The sequence below is a fragment of the Centroberyx affinis genome, unplaced genomic scaffold (genome assembly GCF_046629955.1).
Source record: "Centroberyx affinis isolate AG114_WGS23_722 - 3 ecotype Tasmania unplaced genomic scaffold, CSIRO-AGI_Caff_v1 ptg002065l_1, whole genome shotgun sequence".
NCBI lineage: Eukaryota > Metazoa > Chordata > Actinopteri > Beryciformes > Berycidae > Centroberyx > Centroberyx affinis.
This window is the reverse complement of record NW_027280395.1, coordinates 600,001-617,836: the sequence shown is the minus strand read 5'-3', so window position 1 is coordinate 617,836 and position 17,836 is coordinate 600,001. Positions and strand designations below refer to the sequence as shown.

The following is a 17,836-nucleotide window of genomic DNA, read 5'->3' as shown; positions in this document are numbered from 1 at the left end:
ACACACACACACACACACACACACGTACAGTTTGAATGCTCTTTATATGCTGCTGCCCGTGGTTGGTTGTAGTAGCATGTGTTTGTTGTAGATAAATACACTACTCCCTTTCTGTTTCTGTGTTTTAAATCTCTAGATACAGTAGATCTCTCTACATAGAGTGCAAACTAAGTGTCATGCATATGTTCTCTAATTCTATTGTTTTTTTGGACGGGCTGTCAGTGAGTAAAGTCTGTTTTAATGTTTAATCTATAGTTTATGATATACAGTATTTATTTACTTGATCATTCGAGTGTTCTGTTGGAAGAGCCTGGGTCAATAAAGTTTAGTCATTTGGATGAAGGTGTTTTGTGGTTTGTTTAGTTTTTTCGGTAATGGGGAGAGGAGGGGCTGAAAAGGGGGAGATGAGCAGCTGCTGTCTCTGTCAATGAGAGAGAGAGAGAGAGAGAGAGAGAGAGAGAGAATCACAAACAAGTGTGATAACCCACCACTGCTCTTCCTCTCACATGCCAATCAGCAAGGTGACAGTCATCATTCAAACAAACACACCCAAAATAGTAAATTTTGCAATCCTATTTTATTGGTAGAATAAATTATTCTGCATTTCTTTTAATATACTTCATCTGTTTAAGCTCTTGTCCTGCAGATCTGATCACACTGACTTTATTTGGTGTATCAGAATTTGAGACAATAGAGATGCAATTGCATTATAGCAGATTGACTATGATGTCTGGAAAGGACATCATGATAATTAACATTTGGAATGTTCAATTGTACAACTCCGCATTAATTTGCATCAAATCGAAACAATTCTTTTTTTTTAAATAATGACACTACAAGATATAAATCAAAACCCAAGTAATTTTGAATCAAATAGTAGCTTCAAACATAATAAAATATACCAAATAAATAATGTTTATGCAAACAGTATGCATTCAAAATTAAATGAATGTAGATTTAAACACAGAAGTCCTTCAATCATGAACTAAAGGACCTGATAACAGCTATTAGCTACCACTCATGCATATCATAAATAATGCTTATTCTACTCTGTTGCTTTTGACCCACTTTGTCCATTTGCTTGTCAGTGCAGATACAGGAAATGAAACAAGGAAACAAGACAGAAAAAGGTCACTCAATACCCCCTCCTTCCATTTCTGTCATTTAGAAAGCATAAATCATTCATCACTGGCAAATAAAACAAGCATTTCTTGCAACAGGAATGTTACATGCATGATACTTTTATCTACAACTTTCATTAAATATTTAGCTTAGCGTTGCTGTAGTTTTTATTTTCAAAGGTCCTTTATTCTCCCCTGCTATCCCTTTGCTGAAAACTCATCTTTTCAAGAAGTACCTTACATGACTTTCTTGCCACTAAATCTCATCCCCTCTCCTCTACTCACTCTAAATCCCCGTTATCTCTCTCCTTAGCTCTTGCACACCTTACTGGTGGTTTCTTACCATTTTGGTGATCTAGGAGTTTAAGCTTATTCTACTGTTGCACTCATTGTAAGTAGCTCTCAATAACAGCATCACCTCAATACTTCAAATGCAGATGCAAATCACCCTTTCTGACAGATTTTGGTCTTTTTTCATTCTCTTCTTTCAACTCCTCAACCAGCATTCTGTCACACATGCAAAAAAAAACATCCATCTTAACAACTTGTGTAATTTTGTAGTCAAAAATCTTCACTGGAGTGAGATAATTTCACTTTGAAATGTTTATCTTGGAATAATGCATATCTACACTCTGCCAAAAGTAACCATTAGATAACTTTGACAAACATGTGAAAATGGCGTGTCCAATTTGAGCTGTCACATAATCCTTTCATAATAGAGGTAAATAATCTTCACATTATTCTGCATTTTAAAATGTGTGCTCATTTCCCACAGTTTTCAGACTGTGTTGCACAATAATGATTTAAGAAAATCCTTGAAACTAGTTGATTTGCACTGGAATCAAGTGAAATTATCTCACTTCAGACTCTAGATACTGGATTACATCCCTTGCTAAGATGGAGATTTCTTTTAGCACTCAGTCTGGCAGGGGCAGCAGTGTGCACTCCGTCCCAGTGAGCGGTCTGGGCAGCTGGCAGATCTCTCTCCAGCGGTCTCTCTCCGTGTCGTATTCCAACACGCTCCTCACCGTCACCTCCTGCCCTTCGCTCCACTTCCTCCCTCCAAACAGCAGCAGGCTCCCAGTCGGCGTTGTCGCCAGCCCGTAGCTGGATGAGCCAATGAGGAGAGGCCGGAGGCGGGTCCAGTGGTCTGCCCGCGAATCGTATCGTTCGATGTCACAGAAGGGCTCGTACATCCCTAACAAGGCGTAGATATGGCCGTGGACGGTTGCCATGCGGTGACCAAATCTGGCAATGGACATGGAGGCTCTCTTCTCCCAGACTTTGCTACTGAGGTCCCAGAACAGGACTTCTCGACTGCTCTCTTGCCGATTACCTTGGTTACCACCCCGGTAATCACCCTGGTTACCATCCTGGATAGCACCCTGGTTACCGTCCTGGTTACCACCCCGGTTACCACCCCAGTCACTGCCCTCTATATCGCCATTGTCATCTGGAACCCCACCTGACACATAGATTCCATTATCGAGCACGGCCGAAGCGTGGCCGCAAAGGGGGCGGGGCATCGCCGCTCCTCTCCTCCACGTCCCCGCCGCCATGTCGTAAAACTCAACCGAAGCCACGGAGGTGTGTGTGTTTGTTTCCGGACGCGTGTGCTGCCCCCCTATGGCATAAATAACATCCTCCACGACGCAGCAGGCGAACTGGGCCCTTCTCTCCAGCATCGACCCCGCCTCCTCCCAGCATTCAAAGCGGGGATCGTATCGCCACACCTGGTTGGATGTCGTCACGGGAACGGACTTCCCTCCATCCTCACCTCCCGCTCTCACCTCTTCTCCTCCAATCACGAAGAGGAAACCTCCTACTGAGCACACGCACTGTTTTCTTAGTCGCCGCGGGAGACCAGAAGTCAGTGATGAAAACTTCCTGTCTGTGAGATCAAAGGTCAGTACCTGTTGTTCTGGCCAATCCGGGCTGGCCCCTCCTCCCACTAGCAGCACACGATTGGGCAACGCTCTGAGCGAGGTCTGTCTGCTCTGTCTGATTGGTTGAGCTGAACCCAGCCCATGGTACTCCAGCGCTCGAGTCAGCTGACTTCTTATTAGAGGCGTGGCCATTGCTCTGTGGGAGTGGCTGAGATTAGTGAGGTCAGAGGTGGCGACCAATCCGAAGCGCAGGCGACTCAGCAGAAGATTGGATCTCAGCAGCGGGAGGGGGCCATTCGCATCCAACCAATCCAGAGCCAGTTTTATTAGCTCCACCTCCTTGACAGCAGGTATATCATCGGCATCTAGCACCGCCATCAGTGATTGGATGTTCAGCTCGAGAAGTCCCTCCCTGTTTTCCTGTAGTAACCTCCCCATCTCCATGGCGATCGTATGATTCGCAGCCGCAAGCGCATTTGGGAGGGCGTGGCCCTCTGCCAAGTTAGCGTAGCAGCAGCAGTTGCTAGCACACAAGCCGTCGGTAATGAAGCGCTCACATATCGACACGGCCGTCTGCACCTGCAAGTATCTGGCCGCTTCCAAGACAGCAGGAAGGGTAGGCAGTGATAGGCCGAGCCAGCCGGAATACAGGAAGTCCAGAACGGCCTCTAAACCCTCAGGCGTTAGCGCTGGCAGGCTAATCGAGGCTGCTAATCTCTCCGCTGTGCTCTCTCCAAACAGAGCCCAGAAATAGTCGCTGGAGCTGGCTAACAGGGCGCGATGACACGGGAACGACGTGCCCCCCGTCTCCAGGACGACGTCGCACATCCTCCTCTCAGAGCGCAGGCGCTGGAACCCCGAGAGGAGTCCCGTCCTGTGGGAGGAACTGTAGAGGAGGGAGTAACTCTCCATCCAAAGGACACAAGGGAGGGAGGAAGGGAAGGAAAGGAGGAAGAAGGACAGGAGACTGGCTTCTTAGAGTGGGGGAAAGTCAAAGGGACTGTTAGAGGACGAGTAGAAAGATCAGAAAGAATAAGCCTAGACGGGAAAGACTAATGAAGCAGCAGTGAGAGGGAGCTCGCAGTAGGAGGCTGAGGAGAAAAGTAACATGACAGGGGGAGACATTAAAGAAATAAAATGCGAAAAGGAAAAGGAGGAAGAAAAAGGCAGAAAAAGTAGAAAAGAAAAAGTAAGCATGAGAAGGAGAAATGACGAGGAGAAGCGGACAAGTGTAGTCACAAAAAAGAAAAAGAAGAGAAAAAGACAATGTGACCGACGAGCAAAGCCAGACAAAAGAAGCACACTCGACAAAGATTTGCAAAGTGAATTAGGGATTAGTAGGAAAGCAGGAGAGCGGGGAAAGGGAAGAGAGTCAAGGAGAGGAGAGGAGAGGAGAGAGTGCGTCTTCTGAGCCGAAGTCTCTCCATCTGTGTTTTTGTCTCGCTCTGTCTGCAGCGGCGGGCATGTGACACGTTAGCAGCATGATAGGAAGGTTAACCAGCTACCCCCAGACACACACACACACACACACACACACACACACACACACTCACACAGTCCCATGTACCGCCCCCCTGGCCCATAAACCTGCACCATCCCATGACCTCCTGTCTGTCTCTGTGATGGTGCGGTGTTTGTGTTGCCCTTTCCTCTGTGTCCAGGAGGGAGTATCATACATGCATCAAACTAAACCAGCATATACACACGCCGAACACGCGCACACACACACGCACACACACACACACACACACACACACACACACACAAAGAGAGAGAGGGAGCTTGGCAGGGTTTTAGTGTCTATCCCAGTGGATGAACTCATTGGTAAATGCAGCTGCTAGTCTGTGCCCAAGATTCCAGGGCACGGTTGCCACGGCGCCTATCTGTGCCCTCATCGCCATGACGACAGGAATAGAAACACAGACACAGCCAGAGAGACACATCGACTCGGTGTGAGGTACATATCGAGCCGGAGAAAGTTCTGCCAAGCTGTCAGTGAGCTAAGTATGAAAGGTTTTACGAGTGTCAAAGGTAGCGCATAGCTTTTGGTGTTAGGGTAAGCCGTGACCTTTTCGCAAGGCGTTTAACCTTTCCGTGGCCTGTTACAGCGTACTATTTAAATATTCAGCATTGTGGATAGATGCTGTGCTATTGTTTGTGTGGAGTGGTAGATGGGGTTAGAGGGGAGGGAGAGAGCTGATGGAGGGAGAGAGCTGATGGAGGGATGGAGGGAGGGAGGGTGAAAAAGGGAATGAAGGAATGGATTTATTAGCAGTATCGAGCTCCAAGGTGTCCGCCGTGTTTACGGTTGCCTGATTAATGCTGAGCTACTGTGTGATTTGCTACTGTCTGACGCACACACTGATCCACACAAACACACACACACACTCACATAAATATGCAAACAATGTCTTTTTATTGCGTACTTACAAGTTCTTGCGGCGCTCTCACAAGATTTTTAGTGAATTATGATCATCGTCTCTGAATAGACGCTGGCTCACAGTCGCCGCGAGGATGAGTGTGTACTTGTGTGCTTGTGTGTGTGTGTGTGTGTGTGTGTGTGTGTGCTTGTTTTATGGAAGCATTACTCCAGTCCAAAATACAGTGCAAAGGACATACTCCCAAAGAGAAAAACAGACTCGTCTCTCTTGAAACTGCAACATGTTTTTAATCTTTCCCGCACAATGTCAAGTCCTTTCTTATAGAAGAAAAACACAAACAGTGTTTCTTTCTCAGTAAAATATTCCACTATGACCTGATGGAGGCTAAAGTTAGCTACAGCTGTCCGCTGCTGTGTGTGAGTGTGTGTGTGTATGTGTGTGCATTTGTGCGTGTGTGGACATGTGATGCGATGATGGATACGCAGTGATAGGGGAGAGATGGGGGGCATTTGTGTGTGTGTGTGTGTGTGTGTGGTGGGGTTGGAGGGGGGGGTCCGTCACATTGTTATGTTATCTAACATTCCTTCCTGAATCAGACGGATTTTGAGGCTTTAGGCTGGGATCAAAGCGACTCCAAATACAAAGCTGAGCCCCAAAACCCAGTACATCCATAACACACACAACACACACACAGAAAAAAGTGGATGCAAATGTTGCCCATGTATGAATGTGAATTTGCAGGGACACACACACACTCACACAGAAACACTCTCAAACTTCCTTTAATGGATAATACCAGTTTTTTTTTTTAAGTTTGTGCCAATCATCCAGGTTGCCCCTCTCATTTACATTATTCCTGGTTTGTCTGCACACAGTCAGCATAGTTGGAGATATCAGCGCTCATTTTCCTAAATTCAGAAGAAGCCTTTTGCTGCCATCCATTCCTGTACAGCATGAAACTTCCACACACTTGAAAATCACCAGAGAAAGATAATCATTCACAGTATGACGCCATGAAGCCGTAAAGTTTCTGTTTTATCGTTATTTACATTTCGCTCTGCTTCCTGTCAGTCACCTGACTCCCACAGGAAGAAATGGAAGTCTCCTCCAGCAAATAATCCCTAAAAAAAACATGTTGCTACACAAACTTTATTGTCATATGTATGTCTTCTTATTTGAGGCGTCTTTGTTAGCCGGGACAGCAGTGAATTTAAAGCTAGGTGTGACACCGTAAAGTTTGTAGTTTAGAAACGTAAACTAGAATGTTAGAAATGTAAACTAGATGTAGACAGTAGTAAATAGACTATAACTCTAAGTGACACCGGTGTTCTCCTTTAAAGCCAGATGTATACAGTAGCAGATAGAAGAGTTTGGGTTTGTAGAACCATTATATGATTTATTGCAGCAGTTTGCTGAAGAAATCTGTTTCTGGGAACCACAGTAATGAAACAAAAAGGAAAAAAAACAGTTTTACAAATTAACTTAAACATCATCATGAATTGTGGTGTACAACTGCAGTTAGAAATGAATAATTTAACAGAGAGCATCACTATAAAGCAGTGCTGAACAGTTTTTAGTGCTGACAACAAGGGAAAAGAAACAGTGTTCTTACACTTAAACTGCATGTTTTTTGAACAAGGCAGCAGCTGAATAAATGCTTTTTTTTTCAATCAGTTACTTGTCATGGTTCTAGTCTCTTAAAGTTGGTTGGTCACAGAGTTTAGTGGGAAATCACAGTTGCTGTTTTTGATTCCTTGGGTTAGAGTGGTTTGAGTCGATTGTCACGTGTTCACTGCAGCAAATGTCCATCTTAATCAGTTATTTAGTCTTGTATTCAGTCTTAAAATCTCATTTTTCTTTAGACAAGCAAAAAAATTGTCTGCCTCATTTTCATACATCATTACTGTTGTAAAGAAAATTATTTTAAGCAAGTGAAGCGGCATTGGAAACAAGTGAAATTGTCTCACTCCATTTCTATAATTGTTTTCAAAAAATAAGATTTAGTAACAAAACACAGCATTAAATGACTTGCTAATATGGACTTCTTTTTGCAGCCTGTTAATTGAGTGGAAGACAGTTCATGGATGCCTGCTTCTTGTTGACATTTTCTGCCCGTAGATCGTTGGCTTAGCTTAACAGAAAGCTGTTGGTGTTGCTCAACATGTAGGGATTTGATTGTAGTTTGTCTTCAGTGGCAATGGGCGAGTCTGTGTCTATGAAGATATCTGCCTTCCACTCTGTTCGGGGATGCTGGAGGAGACACAGAGAGACACAGAAAGACACTGTGAGGGATTTCCACTGTCTGGTCTCAGCGGTTTACACAACTACAGCAGCTGATCCTGAGAGAGCAGGACGGCCAGGACGACAAGGACAGGGCAAAGTCATCATATTCATGGATAGTTGATCTATCACCTATCACTGCTCTCTCTCTGTCTCTCTGTTTCTCTCTCTATTGCCCAGAGGGGGCAATAGAGAGAGAAACAGAAATATCTCTGTCTGTCACTTGTTCTGTTTCTTTCCATTTTACAGATAGGAGTTTTTGTCATAAAATTAATTTCTTGGAGGCAGAGCTGCTCTGGAGGCAGAAATAATCTCATTGGTGGAGTTAAACCTCAATGGGCAAAGCCAAAAAAGTTTTTCTAGCTAAGTAATATTAGACTGAAGCCCAGTGAAAAAGGCGAGAGGTGGAAGCTAATATTATGAAGCCTAGTGCTCTGCTATTAACTGAAAAGATGTAGTCATACTAAGTTATCTAGGTTAGCTAGTTAGCCTAGCTGGCCTCAAACTAGTCATACTAGCCTATTATCTAGTTAAGCTATAGTTATCTGCCTTCTGACCTTCCAACATCATGAATGGCATGATCATGAATGACTGAAAACAATTCGGTTTTCCTTTGCCATTCAAGTTTGCCAGTTAGCTAATTTGGGGTCTGGAAAACTCATTCATTGGCTCTGCCCATTTAAGTTTAGTTCAACCAATGAGATTATTTCTGCCCCCAAGGCAGCTCTGCCTCCGAGAAATGTTTGCATAACTAAAACTACAATCTGCTTTTGTATCTCTCTTTCTGTCTCCGTCTCTGTCTCTCTGTCTCTGTCTCTCTCTCTCTCTCTCTCTCTCTCTCTCTCTCTCTCTCTCCTACACAGCACACCCACATGGTTTGGGCAGGGCAGGAGACACTGTGTTTTGATACTGTGGTTTATGTGTCCCACTGAGAAAGTCACAGCACAGACCGCCCCTCTGCTGCTCTCTCTCTCAATCTGCTTTTGTATCTCTCTCTCTCTCTCTCTCTCTCTCTTTCTCTCTCTCTCTCTCTCTCTCTCTCTTTCCAAAACACACACTCTCACACATGTATAAATAGAGCCTGACTCAAACCCTACTGCCCACACACACACAGAGAGAGGCATCAACAACACACACTCCTCCTGACCTAAACAACGCTCCGCAGCCTACACTGACTCCCTGTGGTGAACTCTGACCACTGCATGTTATTATTACTGTGAAGGCAAGTCCCAGTAATACTGTCCAGTACGTCTGTGCATTCAACCCTTTAACTCCCATACTGTTACAGTGACATAATGACACTGATGTCGTTGTAAATGTTCAGTAAGTCCACACATCAACACAATCAACACATCCACATATTTCCTGCCAGGATAAGATTTTAAAATATGCTGTAAAACGCCTCACTTGCCACTAATAAAACATCAAAGAGTTGCTTTGGATCTTTCAAGGGAAATAGCACCCAATTTCATAATTAACGCAATTTGAGGAGAAAAGGGATGATTGAGAAAAGACTATATTCCCGTTGGACGCTAGCATCTCATACATTTTTAGGACGTTTAAATATGGAAAAGTGTCAATAAATAACTGATTAACTTCTAAAATAGCTCAGAAATGTCTTTTTGTCACCATGTGATGTATGTTAATGGTTATATTATTTTTAGATGGCTAATAATGATCCCATTAGTTTCAATACAGTGTGCACAGAAGGCAAAACAGCTCATCAAAAAGAGTCAAATTCTATTTCTAAGAACAATGTTGAGAATTCAATAGCCTTATCTACTCTAATTTTAATAGTTGTATGATATGGCAAAATGAGATGAGAGTCAATTTTGTGTTTTGCATGAAACTCCTATTCAAAACCTACTCAATTTTGTGGTCCCTTAGTTTCGCTTTCATTTGCATTTTTTCGTGGAAACTCTGTTACCTGATCCGCAAAAACAACAACACTGAATAGGCTTTGCAGTTTTAGTCACACATCTCCTGTAGCGAACACGTCTGATGAGGTTTAGTGGAGAATTAGCTGAATGCAAATAATGGCTAAATGTCACAGCAAGGCTAGCATAAGAGAGACACCTGAAAAGAGATTGTTGTGGTGTTGGTTTAGGTCAATGTTATGTTAGAAGTAAAAGTAAATAGTCTGATAAGGGAGATTTATTTCCAAATTTAGGTTATCGACCCAGGAAACTGTCTTGTCTTCAGCCCTATGCGCCAAAACATTGCGAGTTGTAGCTTGAGAAGAGTCAGCTCAGCTAAAACAGTTGGTTTCGGCTGTGTTAGCTAGCTAACTAGCCAGAAGACTAATTTACCAAAGCAACTGATGTTAATGTTAACATAAAGCTACTTGCAACTACTAATTTCTACTAGGCGTGTTTGCTGATCAGGTCCTACTCATAAACAGCACAGAAATTAACTTTGTCTAGTAAATTCTGTTGAGATAGCAAAATTGTACGTTTAGCTGAGCACCTCCAATATGGCTGCCAGAGGATGTTACATTGCCTTGAAGCCATCTCTTTCTTTCTTTCTTTCTTTCTTTCTATTTTTTACTTTTAGGCTACCTTTTAATGCTCTGTTCATTCTCTGTATATTAATCACTGTCCCAGCCTACAGGGTTTGCCAGAGCTTTTGCATCCAAATGAGGTTCATATCATAGTAGCACTAACTCAAAAACCAGAAAATGTACTCTGGTTCCCATTCTGTCTTTGGGCGACTGAATAATATGACTTAAATTGTCTGCCAAAATGCTGTATTTCCTTTTTTTGAAAAAATAAATAAATAAATAAAGTGGAAGCAATTTGTCAGTTGTGAAGCTAAGTTAACTACTGTGCTTTAGAGAACACCATAATTTGTTTCCATTTTGTGCTATCAATCATTTTGTAACAGTGTCATTTTTTTCAAAGAGTGTGTATCTTATTTTGCTGTGAAATTCTTCATATTTCACAGCTGAAAGTCAGGGCTACTCCCCTTTAAGAGTGACTCCAGCTGAGTACCTACGTATTAATCCTTGGTGACCCATCGTAGTTCGTTCTTGACGTTCTGCAGCTCTGATAGGTTGACGGCAGGACCGGGGAGTTTCACCGCGCCCGGCAACGTCTTCTTCTCCTCCGGCGTCTGGGCCGTGGCCTGGGGGAGGTCTGGGGAAGGGGGCTGTCAATCAGCCAGCCAAATCCAATCAGAAATAGAAACTGAAAATGGGTTGCATGTCTCACATCAAAGCTGCTGCTTGTATGGTGGTGGCTGATAACTGTGAACTGCATCACTGTAAGAGCTGAGTGTTGTCCAAAGTTTGTTGGTTGTTTGTCTCACAAAATGGAATAAAAGATGGATTTCTTTGGCAAACTACTACAGTAAATTACATAAATATTGGTTCTTCAGATCACCAAGCCCAAACTATTTTCTGCGTGTGTGTGTTTGTGTGTTTGTGTGTGTGTGTGTGTGTGTGTGTGTGTGTGTGTGCAGCACTCAGATTACTTTAAAAATGTATTATTCCATTCCATTTACTAGTTACCGCATAAAAATTGTAATCACTAACATACAGTAATCCAAGGGATTACTCAGTAACGTATTCTGATTACTTTCAGTTACTTTCAGATTACTTTGACATATCTGAGGTATAAAGGTATAAAAAGACAAAGATACGAAAAAGTGAAAAATTACTAAGTTCAGGAAATGTATTTGTGGTTTGCATACAAAACAAAATCTTCTGCAATCTTATTTACTAATTTTTTGACAAGTACCTATAATCAGATGTAATGGAATACAGTCAAAATTTGTTGTATTTAGATACATTACACCCCTACAAGTACTCTGCTATTACCCAACCCTCTGAGTGTGTGTGTGTGTGTGTGTGTGTGTGTGTCTTCTGTGTTGCCTTACCTCTTCTGTGTCTACTGTCTCCTCTCTCCTTCTGACAGGATGTCCCGCCCCTGGACGCAGAGCTCCCATCGGGATGTTCAAATTAGCCTGACGGACAGCAAGAGCAACCAATGAGATGCTGCTTTCAACACCCAAACGAATACCTAAGTTCCTTTTGTATGTGTGTGTGTGTGTGTGTGTGTGTGTGTGTGTGTGTGTGTGTGTGTGTGAGAGAGAGCGTCTGTGTCTGTGTGTGTGCTCCTGCTGTTTCCTCAAAACCCTCTGTTTTGATTATGACCACGACTTCCTGGTATGATCATGTCCATAAAGAGTCCTGTGTCTTTATTAAAATGAACACACACACACACACACACACACACGCCCACACACACACACAAAGCTCAGAGATGAGAGTCTGCCCGCTAAGTTGATGTTACTGTAATGCAGCCTGCTCAGACGTCCTGTCACTTGGATGTGATGTGTTTTGTATTGTATTGTACTGTACTGTATTGTATATATTATCCTCATATTGTACAGTTGTACAGAGAGGGAGTGTGGCGTGTGTCACCAACCCTGGTCCTGGAGAAATGCAAGCTGTATACAGGAGGCTGTTGTTCATATGAGAGAGTTATATTTTTCCCAGAGAGAGAGAGATTAAGGTACAAAGATTGAACAAAAAAACGTTGGACAAAATCGCCTCATCCGCAGCATGTTTGCTGAGATTTGTATAAATGTTGCTTTGGCATGGATTTATTACTGATTTATGCTTAGTGTGCTGTTAGCAATCATCTTCTGACATTCCACTGGGCACAACCAAAGATTAAAGGAATAGTTCACACCCAAAATGAAAATTCAGTCTTTATCTGCTCATCCCCATGTCTGTTGAAACTCCACTGAAATCCACAGGACCTTTCCAGCCTTCCCCCAAGCTATTAAAATTAATAAGGCCATCCTTTTTACAGTTCCAAAAAAAGTCATTAACTGTCTATCAGATTTCTCCAAACAGCCCGTGCAGCATAATCCGAGTGTTTTGTAGCCGATCGATTGCTCCGCAGGTCCAAAAGTCCAATATTTACCTCATTATCCCCTTTGTTTCCCTCACTGACAATGCTCTGCTACACACCCTACAGTTTAGATTCTGCTTAGGATGCACAGTTCGACCAGAGCAATTGTCAGTGAGGAAAATATAGCAGATAATGAGGTAAATATTGGACTTTGGGACCTGCGGTGCAATCTGTTGGCTATGAAACACTTGAATCACGCTGCATGAGCCATTTGGAGAAAACCAATGGACATTTTATGCTTTTTTTGGAGCTGTAAAAAGATGGCGCCATTAACTTGCTGTGAGTTTAATGGTCCTGTGAACTTCAGTGGAGTTGGCACGGGGGGTAAATAATGACTTTCCATTTTGGTGGTGAACTAATCCTTTAAGCTCGCCTCCTGACTAAACTTGGTGAAAGCATTACGTGAACATGAAGGGAAGGTCTAGATAAGGAGGTCCTAGATGTTTTTTTTCTGGGGGGGGGCAGCAGGGTGGCCAAGTGTTTGACCAACAGACTTTCTGTTGGTGGTCAAGCACCATGTCAACAAGCATCTGCCCTGCTGAAGTGTCCTTGAGCAAGACACTGACTCCAGCTCGAAAGGACGCTGTTCTGTAGCTGAGCCTGCACTTTATCCTCCACAGAGGAGCGCAAGCAACAGGAGAATTTCCCTCTGGAGATCAATCAAGTGTCACATTACTATCAGAGAAGGGGAATTTTTCAGCCCAAACAAAACTCACACAAACGTAGAAATTTGAACTTCACCTTGCAGCCAGGGAGTGAAATGCCAGCCACTGACCAAATACTATTATACTGTATTAATTAAATACTCATCACTCATCATTTTGGCTGTGGGCTGGTAGGTTTGTCAGTTCTAACAGCCATTATGGCAGAGAACCAACTACTGTCTGGTGGTTGTTTTCTATTCTAAACTGTCGGGTAAAACAGTGAGTGCCTGGTTTCTTTCCCTGCACAGGCCAATAGTTAAAGAAAGATTTTCTAGATGAAAATGGTGAAATAAACCTGTGATGTGTTGCTGAGATGGATTCTTTAGCTCTCCAGAACAAGGGTTGGAGACTGAACTATGAACCTCGTGTTTGTACTGTACCGGTATTTAAAATTCTCTGTCCTGTTGCCTATCCCATGGTTAGACAAGAAAATGAGCACAACGAGAAGAGAGACGATGTAAGAAACCCTCTCCGACATACACACACATACAACCATTAGCACACACACACACACATTTCCAGACACACACACACACACACACTTATATACAGACAACTCTGCATCCCTTCGCCTTGCTAAAGCCCTGCACTAATAAAGCCTTGATATATGCACAGTCTGAACTCTAAATGAGATCAAAAAGTACAGTACTGTATCTGCCTTTACCAATAAATACTTAAATGTGGAAATATCTCTGTCTTCTGGGTATCTTCATTTTAAACAGGAGCATTATGCTTTTAACCAGTGTGTCTTGCAGTACCATACATGTTAGCATGAGTTGCCAGAGTGGAAATCAAACCCCTGTCTGTGTTAATGCCATGCTCAACCCATTGAGCTATATAGTAAGACCACAATACTTGGCCATGGTGTTTTTAAATAAATATTATGCAATTTTCCTGCATTCTGCCTGTACCTAAAAGAAGTTACACATCCATGCAGGACATCACACTCACACAGGACTAATACTAGGTTTTAGTGTCACACACACAGGTTCGCACAAACACACACACACACACACACACACACACACACACACACACAGATGGAAATCTTTTACCTGAAGGGCCTTGACGTTGGACGAAGGTTTGGACATAATCGCCCCGGGAAGTCCACTGTCCTACAGAAAACACAGATCACAGGCATTCAGCCTCGGGACAAGTGTGTGTGTGTGTGTGTGTGTGTGTGTGTGTGTGTGTGTGTGCATATATGTGTATGTGTGTGTGTGCATGTTGGGGGCATTGTGGCTCCGTTTCTGTGGTTTTCAAGGCCTGGGATAGCATTTCAGTTGCTTAGCGACTCTTACAGAGAGAAGCAGGTACAGGAACTGTTCTCTGAATCATTCATGAGAGGGAGAGAGAGAGAGAGAGAGAGAGAGAGAGAGAGAGAGAGAGAGAGAGAGAGAGAGACAGCGGGGATGTCAAAATAAAAGCGCATGGGTACCTCAAATTCAGCATGCATGTGTCAGGGAAGCCTTGAAATGACAGGCGTATGGCAGGTTAAGTAGGAAATCTGAATCTAAATGCATTCAATCTCCCTTCCCTGACAGTTGTCTGCTCCGAATAGGAACAGTAGTGACAGGCTCTAAATAGGCTTACCGATCGAATTGCCCTCAATTCAAATCTGAACAAACCATATAAGTCATGCCATTTTGCAATAGCTTCGAGTTACATACTGTTAAGGTTTCCCAGAGTAAGTCAGATAATACTCTCCATGTGATTCCAAAATGCTTATGAAGAAAACCTTTATATGTCACCACAGCCACCAACACAGAATTAGTGATTTTACTGTCAAACTATCAACCGTTTGCTTTTTTGTTTGAACTCTACACACATCACTGAAGTAACACCTTACTAATCTGAGCTAATAGGCATGTCTCACCTCTACTACAAGCATATCACATGACCTAGTCACATCTCAAGGAGAAGGAAACAAGCAACATGAGCAGCCTGCACTGCAGAAACAAGTAACAAGTAACAAAAATCTATCCTTGAATACTCTCACACTGTCATATGTGAGAAGTGTTGTAATTTACTTTTTTGTGTGAACCCACTTCCCCCCAATCTGCCTCGTCTTCTTCTTCCTAGTTAGTGATTTCCTACATTTCCCAGAATGCCTCTAAACAACCCTTAGAGAACGGGCCTGAACTAGCGATAGCAGCAAGAGAGCAAGAGTTTTTCCAATCTTGATAAAATCACGACCATTACTGAAAATGCCTGGTCTCTCTGCCTCTTATATGATGGATTTCCCCCTGTGTTGAATGTCGGTGCAAAATGGTGAGTCTAGAAAGAAGTCCTCGCTCTTTGATGCTGAGGGACTGACACCAAAACCTGTTGATGTTTTAGGTATTATGGAGCTGTAGACTGTTGGTGCTTTTGGCCAAAAGTCACCATTACACCATTACATACATTGTTTTAGATAGTTGACAGTTGTTCTGCAATCAAACTCCATTGTAGCTGCACTGGAAATATCTTGATGTGACATTGTCTACGTTTGCCCAGTTATCCATTGGAATAAGGAAAGAAAAGGAAAACACACCTTTAAATGTTGTATTCTGTCTTAAAGTCTTACGTTTCTTAAAGCAAGTGAAATTAACTACCAATGGAGTGTGATATGTTTGCTTTTTTCCCAAAGCAAGAATTTTCTTCATAAGTAATAAGGAAATAGAAATCTCTCCATTTGTCTCACTTGAAATGCAAGTGAAAAAAACCTAGCCCTATTTACAAACTACTTTTTTTAACTTGCTTTTTTAGAGAATTGGAGCTGAATAGACTTAATACAAGAGCTAATAATGACTTATTAAGATATATTTTTCCAGTGGCGCCTGAAACCATAGACGTGCATCCAAATCTTCCTCCTGGTGTTTGCATGGCTTTGCTCTCCAACAGTTACAATACAAAGTATGTAAACCAGCTCAGATCTAGAAATAGATTCAGGCACGTCGAGGGTTAACAGGGTGAACTACTGTATGTCCTTTTGTTGTTTTTATCTGTGGTCATTGGTGCCTGGCCTGGTTGGTCACATTATGGTCCAGTAGTCTTGTTTTCTTTTGCACCTTTCTTTGAAACTCTGTAGCCCACACTGCACTTCACTGAGTACTAGCTGTCCTTGACTTTTACACTGTTCCTTTGTTTATCTGTTCTTTACGGAGCCCGGGAGTGGCCATCAGGAGAAAAATGATCTATGTCGTGGCCACGATTTACTGTAACATGCGCACAATATGCAATTCAAGCTCTCATTTTCTCTTTTTCGAGATACAATTTGTTCCCTCGTTCTGGTTAAAATGAGCCCTCGTTTTGGTTTATTTGTGCGCATGAATTGCCAAAACGTGCCCTTGAAATAGTGATATCGTGCTCTCGATAAATAATACATGCACTCTTCACGAGCTTATAAAGAGTCAGTGCACATATTGGTGATCATGTTTAAATGTGGGGCTGTCCTGGGTGTGTTGCAGCCACTTGATTGTGTTTACATGGCCTGAAGGTTAAGTGGCTAAATATGTTGCAATATTTGGGGGATTTGCCTATTCAGTGTAAACAGACAATGGATATAAACATACCAAATCCTTACTAGGCCTATCTGCAATACCTAAAAGGTTCCTTTTAAGTTGCATTTTTTCCTAAAATACACAGTTTAATGAAATCGAGGGAACAAATTGTATCTCATGCACACAAATGGACTAAAACTTGAACTAACGTGACTAAAATCGTGCGTATGTTTTCTCTCCCGATGGCCACTCCCGGGCTCCGTAGTTCTTTCTTTCTTTCTTTCTTTCTTTCTTTCTTCCTTTCTCCTTCTAATCTCCCTCCCTCTTCCCAGTCTTTCAGCCTACCTGCATGCCATTTTGTAGTTATTCATCTTCATACCATCAAACTAGAATCAGACAGATATAACAGGGCCAATATTGGTCCTTTTTTTAATTTAGTAGAGAGTTTTAGTGTCACATGATGGAGTTTCAGAGTCTTTCCCACCTTGACAAGAATACAATTCTGGAATGTTTCAGCATGAAAATTGTCAAATTAAAAAAAAACTGCACAAAATATTAGCTAACTAGAGGTATCGGTATCAGCCAATAAAAACCCATATCGGTCAAACTCTTCTAACTTCATTCACTGTTCATTCTCTTTACATCCCTCACTCTCTTCCCCCTCTTCCTCATCCTCTCTCTCTTTTCGTCTCTTTTCGTCTATTGTCTCCTCCCTCTCTCCCTCTTGTCATCTTGCAGATAAACACAGACCTAAGTGGTTGCTAATCGGTGAAGTTTCCATGGCCTATTTACCTTATCTACAAGTAGCTCAGAGCAGAGCAGAAGAATCCAGACCAGAGAAGCGGAGTGTGTGTGTTTCAGTCTGTCTGGCTGCTGCTGTCGCTGCGTTCAATAGCAGCACTTAGTTACCGTTTCCACGGTGCTGTTTGTGCAACAACATACAGTGAGGGCTTTGCTGTCCTTGAGGCGGGAGTAAAAGCCTAGACACCCCGATACACACCCGTATACACACACGCGCGCACACACACACACACACACACACACACACACGCTCGTACTCATG

The 17,836-nt window shown here is 42.8% G+C and overlaps 2 protein-coding genes across 5 annotated transcripts in view; both read right to left on the bottom strand.

Annotated features, from left to right (window-relative positions):
* Positions 1-2,038: 2,038 nt before the first annotated feature.
* LOC139654252 (kelch-like protein 34) lies at positions 2,039-3,919 on the bottom strand. Its single transcript, XM_071531341.1, has 2 exons — positions 2,506-3,919; positions 2,039-2,445 (listed from the first exon to the last, which is right to left on the bottom strand). Exons 1-2 carry the CDS (start codon positions 3,917-3,919, stop codon positions 2,039-2,041), a joined length of 1,821 nt encoding a protein of 606 aa, XP_071387442.1.
* A 2,235-nt stretch (positions 3,920-6,154) lies between these two features.
* Positions 6,155-17,836, bottom strand: part of smpx (small muscle protein X-linked) — a 14,290-nt gene continuing 2,608 nt past the window's right edge. For all 4 annotated transcript variants that reach the window (XM_071531337.1, XM_071531336.1, XM_071531334.1 and 1 more), the window contains 4 exons: positions 14,347-14,406; positions 11,545-11,631; positions 10,663-10,815; positions 6,155-7,638 (listed from right to left, as the gene is read on the bottom strand). In XM_071531337.1, coding sequence (XP_071387438.1) covers positions 10,666-10,815; positions 11,545-11,631; positions 14,347-14,382 — 273 coding nt within the window. In that variant the 5' untranslated portion in view covers positions 14,383-14,406 and the 3' untranslated portion in view covers positions 6,155-7,638; positions 10,663-10,665. The remainder of the gene's footprint in view (positions 7,639-10,662; positions 10,816-11,544; positions 11,632-14,346; positions 14,407-17,836) is intronic.